Source organism: Epargyreus clarus, unplaced genomic scaffold (assembly GCF_041222505.1).
Source record: "Epargyreus clarus isolate Ecla_fem2 unplaced genomic scaffold, WU_Ecla_fem_2.2 ptg000018l, whole genome shotgun sequence".
In the NCBI taxonomy this organism is placed as follows: domain Eukaryota; kingdom Metazoa; phylum Arthropoda; class Insecta; order Lepidoptera; family Hesperiidae; genus Epargyreus; species Epargyreus clarus.
The window spans coordinates 8,428,628-8,442,692 of NW_027332226.1; the positions used below are offsets into that span (position 1 = coordinate 8,428,628).

The window sequence follows — 14,065 nt, forward strand, 5'->3', positions numbered from 1 at the left end:
TACCGTGAATGTTGACGAGTGCAGAGTGGTGAGTGCGGCCTGCACGGTTACTAGCTGTACATGAGTAGTTTCCGCTGTGCTGGCCCATTGCTGTCGGAATGCTAAGAACCGATGCTTTTTCCCCTAGCTTTGTCGTTGTAATACCCATATTGTTATGATAAGGAATCTCTGTTCCCTGAAAACTCCACGATATTTGAAGAGGTCGATCGCCTTTTGACACGTGGCACGTAAGATGTACAGATTCCCCAGCGAAAATAGATTCTTCAACTTCGAACGGGATAATATATGGAACCACTTGACAAAACAAAATAAAGCATAGGTAATAACAACGTACGATTCTACAAGTTATTAATAATAATTGCAAGTATGTCCTAACAGAATATTGTATGTACCGATAACTTTAAGAACAGTAGTGTAAGAAGCTATTCCGGCGCGATTTTTGGCTTTGCATGTGTAGTTTCCGCTGTGGGCGCCGGTGACCGACGGTAACACCAACACTGAAGAGCGTTCGCCCACCTTCGAGAATGTTCCTAGCTCACGCGATAGCAATTTCCCGTTAAATTCCCAGATTATTTCCAAAGGAACATCTCCCTTAGATATATGGCACATCATTTGTACTGATTCCCCCGAAAACAAGGCTTGATCGACGTCGAACGGCAATATGTTCGGTGTAACTGCGTTTAAACAAATGAATTATACGAGAGGATTAAAAATTAAACAAAAGAAACAAGCTTACGTTGCTTCTAGATATGCAGACGGAACTCATGCTTATTCTGTCGACATATCCCTCAGCACCGAAAGACAGTGACGAACATAAAATACGATGATATATGATATAATGAGAAAATGAAACTGACCATGAACATTAAGGACAGTGGAATGGTTAGTGGATCCGGCATTATTCTTGGCAATGCAGGTATAATTGCCACTGTGAGCAGCGGTCGCCGCGGCGATGGAAAGAAATGAGGTACGAGAAGTCATTTTGGTGGTCATTATCCCGAGATGTGATGACGTGTTTTCGTACCCATGGAAGGACCACTTGATGTCTAGAGGTAGGTCACCCTTTGATACATGACAGTTGAGCTGGACTGTTTCACCGGCGAAGACTGATTCGTCCGCTTCAAAGGGTACGATGTATGGCAATACTGTTAATTCAGAAAGCCCAAATTATTACTGAGGCAAGCGTGCAGCGTGCGGCAGAGGCATGGGATATGAAGGGGCTGTGGGAGATACCATGAACATTGACAAAGGTAGAGTGGACGGCCAGCCCGGCGTGGTTGCCAGCGTGACACGAGTATTCGCCGCTGTGGCTGGCAGTTGCAATAGAAATTGTTAGCAATGACGTCCTCTGGCCAATCTTCGTTGTAGTTATTCCTTGGTGAGAAGATAGTTCTTCCCCGTGGAAACTCCACGTAATAGTGAGAGGTACGTCGCCTTTGGACACGTGGCAAGTCAATTGTACCGATTCCCCAGCAAAAACTGGCTCCTCGGCCTCAAATGGAACGATGTGCGGAGGAACTGGTGAAGGAAAGCAAAAAAAAAGGTAAACCAAAAATAATCATGAAACAAAAATTAGCATTTGAATGTACCCTGAACATTTAATGCAGCAGTGTGATTTGTGCTGGCTACGATATTCGAAGCAGAGCACGTATAATTTCCTGAATGCCTTTCTGTTACGGATGGGATAGCTAATATTGAGCTTCTGTCTCCCATTTTTGTAATTATTACCGCATCATTAACATCAATAGGTCGATCACGAAAAGACCAAGTGAGTTTGATTGGCATATCTCCTTTTTGAATATGGCATATAACTTGAATGCTTTCCCCATAGAAGACAGCTTCATCGAACTCAAAAGAGGATATAATGGGAGCAACTGCAAAAATTGCATATTCATTAAATAGTGAACTGTGATTTTTACAAAGGGTTGAGTTGGGAAATAACACAAACATGAAAAGCGGACACTAGTCAACCGTGAGCGTATACCCTTCACATTGAGCGTTGCGGAGTGGCTATCTCTGGCGACAACATTGGAGGCGGTGCACGTGTAATTGCCAGAATGCTTGGCTGTGACAGTAGGTATTATAAGAGCAGAACCCCTGTCCCCAACATTCATTATGTTCAACCCAGGGAGTACACTCACATCTCCTCCACTGAAACTCCACTTGAAGGTTAAGGGTTTGTCTCCCTTCGGAATAGTGCACATTACTTGTACTCCTTCACCATAAAAAACTGATTCGTCGAATTCAAAAGGAGCTATAACCGGTGCCACTGAAATTAATGTTTACTCATAGCTTTAATAACGCTCAACTCTTTGTACTGCGTATTTTTTATCATTTATATTTAATTTTTATTAATTTTATTATATAAGGGAATAATTTTATGCCTCGCCAAAGTTACCAAGGACGGGATTTGGAGCTTAAAACACATAAACATTTCTAAGCTACTAAGCAGTGGATCTATTGGATGGGTGTACCGTTGACGAATAGCTGAGCAGTGTGATTCATGGAACCCGCCTGGTTTCGCACGACGCATGTATAATTTCCTTGATTTTGATGACTAACGGATTCTATACTAAGTTGGCTTGCACGTTTCGTGTTTAGAAGTGATATTCCAATATCACCAGATTTTACATTAGCTCCGTTGAAGTACCATTCTATTTTTAAAGGTTGGTCTCCTTTAATGACTGCACATGTGACCAAAACCATTTCTTGGGCGTTCACGGGTTCTTCTCCAAATTCAAATGATGTTATTTGTGGTGGGACTGTAGCGAGGTGTAAGCAAATAAACATTAAAAATGACGATACTTAAAATACTTGCGACTAGAGATAAGAAAGGAAGTGTAGACAAAATACCATTAACATAGAGTTCGGCTGTGTGGTTCACTTCACCAGCTGGATTTTTAATAGTACATGTATAGTTTCCCTGGTTGGTGTGAGTCACGGATTCTATTGCGAGTTGGCTAGTTCTCTTAGCATTCGTGAGCATTATGCCGTTGGTGCCCGACTTTACGGGTTTTCCGTTAAAGTACCACAGTATGGACAGCGGGAAGTCTCCCTTGCTGGCAGTGCATGTTACAACTATCATTTCTTGATCATCGACGGGATCAGATCCAAAATCGAAAGGCATAATTTGCGGCGCAACTAAATAATACGGAAGAATACTTTAGAATGTAATCTTTATACTGTTTTGCATTGGAATTATGAGTATCGTTGCCACACACGCTTACTTACTTACAAATAAATTTTCAAATAACTTTCGGATTTTGACAACATTCTCCGTACGCGAATAAAATTTACAAGGGGCGGTTGAGGTTTAAAATAAATATGAAAATGAAAATACATAAGGTCCATCATAAACAGAACAGTGTATATTATTAAATAAAAAGCATAAAATCATATAAATGTGCGAAAAAGTTCAGCTAATTAAAAAGATTGCACTCTAAACGGTACCATTCACGTTGAGGACCGCGCTGTGGCTACTGCGGCCGGCTTGGTTCTCCGCAATGCATGTGTAATTGCCGATGTGTTCGTGCTGAACATTTTCAATACTTAACACCGAAATTCTTTTTCCATTTCTGTTTATGTAAATACCGTTGCCCGAATTCAAAATTTGATCATTGAGTTGCCAGTGAATTTTCAAAGGCAAGTCCCCCTTCCCTACTGTACATGTTAACGAGACTGTATCACCGGCATTAAGTATTTCTTCTCCAAAATCAAAGGGGGTAACCTGCGGTACAGCTAGAATTGTCGAAAAATTAATAAAAAAAAATATGAGTCTTATTATTTTTTACATAAAAAGATGTTCATCGTATTTATTCCCTATTTTTACAAAATACAATGTACCTCTGTTGACACCCTACAATACTTACAGGAAGGGAAAAATGGAAAGGAAATGCCAAAACGAAAGCAAGTTTCTGTTTACAATAATCAAAACGAAGCTTTACCGTTCACCGTCAATTCGGAGGAATAATTTGCGTGACCAGCCTGATTAGTGGCAAGGCAAGTATACACTCCCGTGTGGATGAAAGAGACAGAGTCTATGGAGAGACTGCTCGACTTGTGACCGATCTTGGTCACCGTTACTCCTGGGATCTCTCTAACATCTCTTCCATTCAAATGCCATGTAATGGTAATTGGAGTATCACCCTTGGCAACCATACATTGAGCTCCAACCGTATCGCCCGCATTGGCTGGTTCATCGCCGAAGGTGAAGGGATGGATTTGGGGTAACACTGTTAACGAAATCTATTTTAATGTGCAAAAACATCGTCTTATTGCAATGTAAATCTACAAAAAACGTATGATAACACGGAATATTTACTTCCAGGTTAGCGTTAAGATTCACTTGTCTCCCTACGTAGTCGATGTGGTAGGCCGACGGATCGTTTCGTTTACATAACAATGTTGAATGAATGGATATTTTTCGGCTCATACTTTTTAAGGCATTACCCAAGGCCCTGTCCTGAGATATTTTACTGCTATTAAGCTCCACGAGGAGTTCGCCGGTAAACCGCCTATATTGTAACACACGGCGGCGGCTTTATGGCGGTGTCGCCATAGTAGGTGTGCTCATCGCCGAACTCGAAGGGTAAGATTTGAGTAGGAAGTTTGTTGGGTGAAAAGCGTTAACGATGAAAATTAAAAATAACTGAGGATAAGCGAACCATTAACACTCAGAAGGGTCGTATGATTGGTTTCTCCGGCGTCATTCTTGAGTGTGCAAGTGTACGAGCCTCGGTGAATGGAACTGACCGCTTCGATACTTAAGATGGAAGTCTTTTTATTAATGGTGGTGAGCACGATTCCGAGATTGTTTCGCGCCCCAATCTCCTCCCCGTTGAGACGCCATTTAAACGTAACGGGCAAGTCGCCCTTGCTCATGACACAGGGAACTGATGTCGTTTCTCCCTCGTTCAGTACTTCCTCTCCAAAATCGAATGGAGTTATTTGTGGCGGTACTGAGAAAATTTGTAATAAGCCATATTATAGACTGATATTTATCGGGATATTGGAGGTTGATGTATCTCAATGTGAGAGTGGAGCGAGGAAAAAGCCATTACTATCTGCGTCGGGTTGACTGTCGTTGACTTCGAGTACAGCGCCATGTTAAAAAGACCCAGCCAGGTTTGTCGTTACGTTATATTATAATATGAGCCTCTGTGTATTGAAGTCACTGATTGAATATTTAGTGTGGAGGTATTCTGTTTATGATCCTCATGACGATTCAAATTTTTTGCTCGCCAGATTGGAAAGGTAATATTTGAGGCGGCACGGAAGACAAATTCAACGGTTGATCAGGAGTGGCGTGAATTGCTTTGGCGGGCATAAATTTCTACACTTTAATTTATATCCTAAAATAACTTTAATTGTTATTAAATTATTAAATGTACACAATTATGTAGGAAACCTATAAAATTTGTAGGTATTATATTAACTAATACTTGCATACCGATTCTTCCTAATGCTATGTAATGTATTTTATCGTGCCTGAAATTATTTATATTTTAGAAATAGTTAAGTACCTACATATAAAATTGCATTATTAATTAATTGATATACTTTTGTGCACTTTTATTTCAAAAGTCACGAGTCGTTTTCCCATTATTCCATTCATAAAATATATTAAAATTGCATAATATTATTAATAATACTTCATCGCCACCTAACCTAACAGAACATTATGGGTATCAATACATTTAAAAACAGTAGTGTAAGAAGCTAATCCGGCGCGATTTTTGGCTTTGCGCCATTCTTCTGAAGAAATCTCGCCCACCTTCGAGTATGTTCCTAGCTCACGCGATAGCAAGTTCCTGTTATATTCCCTGATTAATTCCAAAGCATCCTCCTTGGATATATGGCACATTATTCGTGCTGACTCTCCCGGAAATAGCCTAATCGACGTCGAACGGCAATATGTTCGGTGTAACTGCGTTTAAACAAATGAATTACACGAGAGGATTAAAAATAAACAAAAGAAACAAGCTTACGTTGCTTATAGATATGCAGACGGAACTCATGCTTATTCTGTCGACATATCCCTCAGCACCGAAAGACAGTGACGAACATAAAATACGATGATACATGACTAAATAAAACTGACCATGAACATTAATGACGGTGGAATGGTTAGTGGATCCGGCGCTGTTCTTGGCAATGCAGGTATAATTGCCACTGTGAGCAGCGGTCGCCGCGGCGATAGAAAGAAATGAGGTACGAGAGGTCATTTTGGTGGTCATTATGCCGAGATGTGATGACGTGTTTTCGTACCCATGGAAGGACCACTTGATGTCTAGAGGTAGGTCACCCTTTGATACATGACAGTTGAGCTGGACTGTTTCACCGGCGAACACTGATTCGTCCGCTTCAAAGGGTACGATGTGCGGCAATACTGTTAATTCAGAAAGCCCAAATTATTACTGAGGCAAGCGTGCAGCGTGCGGCAGAGGCATGGGATATGAAGGGGCTATGGGAGATACCATGAACATTGACAAAGGTAGAGTGGACGGCCAGCCCGGCGTGGTTGCCAGCGTGACACGAGTATTCGCCGCTGTGGCTGGCAGTTGCAATAGAAATTGTTAGCAATGACGTCCGCTGGCCAATCTTCGTCGTAGTTATTCCTTGGTGAGAAGATAGATCCTCCCCGTGGAAGCTCCATGTAATAGTAAGGGGCAGGTCGCCTTTAGAAACGTAGCAAGTCAATTGCACTAATTCCCCAGCAAAAACTGTCTCCTCAGCCTCAAAAGGAACGATGTGTGGAGGAACTGGTGAAGGAAAGCAAAGATAAACGAAAAATAAATAATTCATTAAACAAAAAAAATATTTTTAAGTGTACCCTGAACATTTAATGCAGCAGTGTGATTTGTGCTGGCTACGATATTTGAAGCAGAGCACGTATAATTTCCTGAATGCTTTTCTGTTACGGATGGGATAGCTAATATTGAGCTTCTGTCTCCCATTTTTGTGATTATTACCGCATCATTTACATCAATTGGTCGATCGCGAAAAGACCAAATAAGTTTGATTGGCATATCTCCTTTTGGAATGTGACACATAACCTGAATACTTTCTCCGTAGAAGACAGCTTCATCGAATTCAAAAGGGGATATTATAGGGGCAACTGTAAAAATTGCATATTCATTAAATAGTGAACTATGATTTTTACTAAAGGTCCAGTTGGGAAATAACACAAACAGGAAAAGCGGACACTAGTCAACCGTGAGCGTATACCCTTCACATTGAGCGTTGCGGAGTGGCTATCTCTGGCGACAACATTGGAGGCGGTGCACGTGTAATTGCCAGAATGCTGGGCTGTCACAGTAGGTATTATAAGAACTGAACCCCTGTCCCCAACATTCATTATGTTCAACCCAGGGAGTACACTCACATCTCCTCCACTGAAACTCCACTTCAGGGTTAAGGGTTTATCTCCCTTCGGAATAGTACACATGACTTGTACTCCTTCACCATAAAAAACTGATTCGTCGAATTCAAACGGAGCTATAACTGGTGCCACTGAAATTAACATTTACTTATAGCTCAATATAAAGCCTGACTACCTGTGTATCAGTATTTTTAAAAGTTGCATCTATGAATATATATTACAGAGTAATTTTATGCCCCGCCAAAGATACCAAGGACAGGATTTAAGGTGTATAAAATAAGGCACGCAAACATTTCTAAACTACCAAGCAGTGGAACTACTCGTAGGATGTACCGTTGACGAATAGCTGAGCAGTGTGATTCATGGAACCCGCCTGGTTTCGCACTACGCATGTATAATTTCCTTGATTTTGATGACTAACGGATTCTATACTAAGTTGGCTTGCACGTTTCATGTTTAAAAGTGATATTCCAATATCACCAGATTTTACTTTATCTCCGTTGAAGTACCATTCTATTTTTAAAGGTTGGTCTCCTTTACTGACTGCACATGTGACCAAAACCATTTCTTGGGCGTTCACAGGTTCTTCTCCAAATTCAAATGATGTTATTTGTGGTGGGACTGTAGCAGGGTGTAAGCAAATAAACACTTAAAATGACGATACTTGAAAAATCTTGCGACTAATAAAGGAGGTGTAAACAAAATACCATTAACATAGAGTTCAGCTGTGTGGTTCACTTCACCAGCTGGATTTTTAACAGTACATGTATAGTTTCCCTGGTTGGTGTGCGTCACAGATTCTATCGTGAGTTGGCTAGTCCGCTTAGCGTTTGTGAGAATGACGCCATTGGTACCAGATTTTACCGGTTTTCCGTTAAAGTACCACAGTATGGACAGCGGGAAGTCACCCTTGCTGGCAGTGCATATTACCACTATCATTTCTTGATCATCGACAGGATCAGATCCGAAATCGAAAGGCATAATTTGCGGCGCAACTAAACGATAAAAATAAGTAAGAGAATAATCAGTCTACAGTTTTGTACTGGAATTGTGAGTATCGTTGCCACACACGCTCTCTTATTTACAAAGTTTTTTTTACAATGTTTTGTTTCTAAAAACAATTGACGCATTTGAATGTTGAATTTACAAGGAAAAGTTGGGATTTCAAGTGAAATAATAAAATATTTAAGATATATCGTCAAAATAATAGTGTAAATTGTTAAAGAGAAAGCTAAAACTCATATAAACAATGTGCGTAAAAAGCCAGCTAAATAAAATTACTGCACTCTAAACGGTACCATTCACGTTGAGGACCGCGCTGTGGCTACTGCGGCCGGCTTGGTTTTCCGCAATGCATGTATAATTGCCGATGTGTTCGTGCTGAACATTTTCAATACTCAACATGGATATTCTTTTCCCGTTTCTATTTATCATTATACCATTCCCCGAGTTCAAAATTATGTCATTGAGTTGCCAGTGAATTTTTAAAGGCAAGTTCCCCTTCCCTACTGTGCATGTTAACGAGACTGTATCACCGGCATTAAGTATTTCTTCTCCGAAGTCGAATGGAGTAACCTGCGGTACAACTACAAGTGTCCAAGAATTAATTAAGGAATTTACGGTCCTTATTACATATTGAGAGATTTATCATAATAAATTATTTCTAACATGTATTTTTACACGACACCATGTTTATTTGTTGACTTCACACTAATATTTACAGGAGGGAAATAATGGAAAGGAAATGCCAAAATGTAAAACGAAAGCAAGCTTCACTTTACAATAATCAAAACGAAGCTTTACCGTTCACCGTCAATTCGGAGGAATAATTTGCATGACCAGCCTGATTAGTGGCAAGGCAAGTATACACTCCCGTGTGGATGAAAGAGACAGAGTCTATGGAGAGACTGCTCGACTTGTGACCGATCTTTGTCACCGTTACTCCTGGAATCTCCCTAACATCTCTTCCATTCAAGTGCCACGTAATGGTTATTGGAGCGTCACCCTTGGTTACCATACACTGGATTCCAACCGTATCGCCCGCATTGGCTGGCTCGTCGCCGAAGGTGAAGGGATGGATTTGGGGTAGAACTGTTAAGGGAATCTATTTTAATATGCAAACATATCGTCTAACTGCACTAAAACTCTACAAGAAATACGACAACAAGGACCATTAACTTCCAGGGTAGCGCTGTGATTGACTTGTCCGGCAACGTTTTCAACGTGACAGACGTAGGTCCCACGGTGCGTTCCGTTTACGGAATCAATGTTAAGAATGGACATCTTTCGGCTCATGCTTCCTATGGCAATGCCCAAGGTGTTGCCCTGAGATATTTTCCTGCCGTTTAAGCTCCACGAGAAATTCGCCGGTAAATCGCCTTTATTCATGACGCACTGGACGGAGGCGGTGTCGCCAGCGTTGGCGGGCTCATCGCCGAACTCGAAGGGTAAGATTTGAGGAGGAACTGTGTTTGGTGAAAAGCGTTAACGATTAAAAATAAAAAATAATAACTGAGGATAAGCGAACCATTAACACTCAGAAGGGTCGTATGATTGGTTTCTCCGGCGTCATTTTTGAGTGTGCAAGTGTACGAGCCTCGATGGATGGAACTGACCGCCTCGATATTTAAAATGGAAGTCTTTTTGCTAATGGTGGTGAGTACGATGCCGAGATTGTTGCGCGGCCTGATCTCCTCCCCGTTGAGGCGCCACTTGAAAGTGACGGGCAAGTCGCCCTTGCTCATGACGCAGGACACCGAGGCGGTCTCGCCCTCGTTCAGTATTTCCTCTCCGAATTCGAATGGTGTAATTTGTGGCGGGACTGAGGCAAATTTATGACAACACATTACAGACGGGATTCAAAGGGGATATTGGCGCTACTCTAGTGAAGCGAAAGAAAAGCAAGCGGTTGTTATCTGGGTCTTGTACCGTTGACTTCTAGTACAGCGCTGTGATTAGCAGAGCCAGCCGGGTTCGTCGCCACACAATAATATGAGCCCCTGTGTATTCCACTCACTGAATCGATGTTTAGTATGGAGGTTTTTTTGTTGATGTTCGTTATGACGATGCCTAACTCGTTATTTTTGGGTACAAGTTGTCCATTGAAAACCCAGGATATGTTAAGGGGCTGGTCGCCTTTGCTCACCGCGCAAGATATCGAGGCCAAGTCTCCGGCGTTGGCAGGTTCCTCACCGAATTCGAAGGGTAATATTTGAGGAGGCACTGTGTACAGACTCAACGGTTAATAAGTCAGGGGCGTGTGTGGCAAACGAAGTAGCTTTGGCGGGCATAAATTTCTACATTTTAATTTGTTTCCTAAAATACCTTTCAATGACCTTTTAATTTTGATACAAAATACTAAAATGTAAACGGTAAAGTCGAAAACCTGTAAGAAAACATGTATTAGATTAACTGATTTTTACACATAAAAATGTCATAGGATTTTTACTCGTCTTTCCTAAACATATTGTAATTATTATACGTAAAATTATTGTATGTATCTAACATACAATATTTATTTAAAATTATTTTTAATTATAATAATCCTATGTCATTTTATTTCAAAGAGCCACTGAGTCATTTTTATAATTTGAGATTTATTTACTTAAATAATAAATTTAGTAAAAAAATATATTTTCCATTTTACGAACTGCGATATATTTAGATTTAATATAACACGTGACCTCAGTGATGTCACTTACTGCTTAAATTATTTTTTATTGAAACCAACAGAAAACATTATTTTGTATTTACTTTAAATTTACATATTGTCTCCAAATGTATTTAAAGATGCAAATAATTTTTACATCATATCATTTAATAATCGTTAATCTTTTCAAAGTATTCAAAATTAAAAGCAAACATTAATTGTTCTAATTTATCAAAGTATTGATAATAGAAATACATAGTTTAAATTATATGTGACATTGTAAGCAATAAGTGGCAAACTCTTCGTTCTTGATATAATTTCGAATAGAAAAAGGCGATCGTGAATGAAATTAATTTACCTCATATAATACTTCATTCAAAACTTTACTAATTTAACACAAACTAAACAAGTATAATTATAATTCTTCAATAAATCTGTATCTGCAAATTATTATCAAATTTAATTATGTACTTAATTTAATATTAAAAAAAAAACTATAATTGAACAACTAATAGTTAGATGTACTCATCCAACTGCCAGACACCATATTATTATGGTCAAAAGATATTAATTTCATTCACATCACCGTAATAACTTTTACAAAGTTAACGTCGAACTCGAAATCTTTGACTGAATAGTTTAAAGAAATTTTGATTAATTAATTAATACAAATTGATATTACTTTTACAAAATCCTCCACAATGTTCTGTTTAAAATCATTATTATCAACCACCATCAATTATCTATCGTAAAATTTGTAAAAACAGTTAAAAGTTTAATATCGATAGAGATAAAGATTACATTTTTCGTGTTACCAATTATTACGTAATTCAGTTTTTTCTTAATTAATAAATTATATATGTCGCTCTATTTTTTCTCTATAAAAAATGTAACTATTCAGCATCCTGTATCATTGTCAGCAAAGTCTTAAATTCCGAGTTCTACGCTAACTCCAACTTGTATGGTATAGCTATCTTCCACACTTACCCATGACTTGCAGTTCGAGGGTGCCTCTAGCGCTGTAGCCCTGCGAGTTCTTGGCCACGCAAGTGTAAGTCGCCTGGTCGCTGATGCGTTCCACGTTCTCGATCACGAGGGTGCCGTTGGGGAAAACTTTCTGTTTGCGGTTGATTGGCAGAACACTGGAATTGGATTTATAACACTGTTATTTGTAAGTTGAGTGTAGGAGGAAAGGATTGTAGGAGGACTTAAAGCGTTTAAAAATAATGGGGTGACTATCTAAAAACAATTTTCCTCTTTTTATCGCAAATTTTGGTACACCGTACACCTCACATATTTAATGAAAGATATTTGTATAAATATTGAAATATATGATTAGGCTGCAATTTTCAGACACAGCCTATTAAAAAGAAGGACCCTCAGAATCTCAAACACAATTTAAGATTGCTCTTTATCTATATTGGCATACCGGTAACGCGTGAAGGCCGTTATTGAATTTTATAAAATGGTACAAAAAATATATTAGCAACACTATTAAACGGTCCTACTCAATAAGACAAAAAATCCACACTTATTTTATTTTGACATATATCTTAATTTCTTACGTTAAATATGTAATATTACGAACGTGTAGCTTATAATTATATCGTTCAATTTGCAGCAGCGCCTAACACTGTTGTTATGAGGCAGAAATAGGTGTGGTGCCGCCTGAGTCGAACCACAAAGGGTTCTATCACTTTCAAATCTTTTAACGTGGTTTAACTATGTACCCGTGTGTGAAAACGGGCAGCGGACGGGTGCCGGGGGGCCCGCGCTGTCTTCATCCCGCTAATATCTACAATTTGCTATTGCGACGCGATTCGTTTCTATATTCAGAGCGGCCTAGCTTGGCGCGGACTCTACTTAGTTACTTAGTACTCAATACCTTCCTACGAGTATAGTTATCTTAATGTACATAACGTGAGCAAGCCTACAGACCGTCCATCGCGTTCCCAGACGATGGAGTCGATGGGGTAGCCGGCGACGGGGCAGTGCGCCACGAGCGTGTCGCCGGCCACCACGGGCCGCTTCTTCATCGCGCGCACGTACGGCATGCCGTACACGTTCACGCGGGCCGAGTGGGACGCGCTGCCCACCTAAAACATATACGTTTAACGGATTACTTGAGGATTATTATAACTACCGATATTAAAAATCAATCTTTATAATGTTATCTATCAAAAATTTAAATTTGAAACCTGATAGAAAGCAAAAATTCTCACATGTCGATACTTGAAAGGCGAAACATTACATAGATTCATTATTATCAATAATGGGCGTTAATAAAGTACGTCAATACAGTATGAACGGTTGAATGTCTTCGAATATCATTTGCAGTTTCATTAGGGCGCCATATTTGTTATTTAAATAAGTCAATTTATTTGGGATAGACTAAATAATCTGGCATCCACAAGATTTAAGTCACATAACTTACAGTAGGATGTTATTCTTGGACGAAGGGGATATTGAAGATATACAAAAAAATAAATAATTATGGCCCTGATTAATCTTCAGCTATTCGTGTTAAATCAGATAAATACATTTACATTTTACTGCGATGTTTTAATATTTCCTACCAGCAGTCACAAAAAAAAACGAATTCATTAACCAAACACATTTAACCACACTAACCTTGCTGGACGCGATGCAAGAGTAGAGTCCACCATCGTTGGTCTGTACGGAGGAGATGTTCAGGTGCGATTCAACATTGCCGTCAGCGGTGACGAACTGTCCGATCTGGAGTCGTTCGCCGGAGGAGAGTTTATCCCCGTCGAGCAGCCAGGCGATGTCGGGGGTGGGGTTGCCCGAGGCTACACACTTGAGGCGCAGGGAGGGGCCCGAGCGGAGCGTCTGCTCGCCGAAGCTGTGGCGGATCTGGGGTGGTTCGACTGGAATGTGTGTTTATGTTTAATTGGTTACTGTTCGTTGTATTTGTCTTTAGCCCAATGAAGGGTAATGTTTTTTGAGAATGTGTGTGCGTGTGTAGGTATGTATGTCTCATTCTTTGGAATATGTGGGTTTATATTGAATTGGTT

The 14,065-nt window shown here is 39.9% G+C and overlaps 1 protein-coding gene across 33 annotated transcripts in view; it reads right to left on the reverse strand.

The window, feature by feature from the left end:
• Positions 1 to 14,065, reverse strand: part of Dscam1 (Down syndrome cell adhesion molecule 1) — a 79,640-nt gene that overhangs the window by 27,703 nt on the left and 37,872 nt on the right. For 10 of the 33 annotated variants that reach the window (XM_073082970.1, XM_073082997.1, XM_073082977.1 and 7 more), the window contains exons 11-14: positions 13,662 to 13,918; positions 12,969 to 13,126; positions 12,018 to 12,172; positions 3,451 to 3,738 (exon numbers count right to left, since the gene is read on the reverse strand). In XM_073082970.1, coding sequence (XP_072939071.1) covers positions 3,451 to 3,738; positions 12,018 to 12,172; positions 12,969 to 13,126; positions 13,662 to 13,918 — 858 coding nt within the window. Of the gene's footprint in view, positions 1 to 3; positions 295 to 1,233; positions 1,519 to 3,450; positions 3,739 to 7,714; positions 8,003 to 8,088; positions 8,377 to 9,552; positions 9,847 to 10,309; positions 10,604 to 12,017; positions 12,173 to 12,968; positions 13,127 to 13,661; positions 13,919 to 14,065 lie in introns of all 33 variants that reach the window. The other 23 variants (XM_073082973.1, XM_073082991.1, XM_073082975.1 and 20 more) reach the window with 7 other exon arrangements.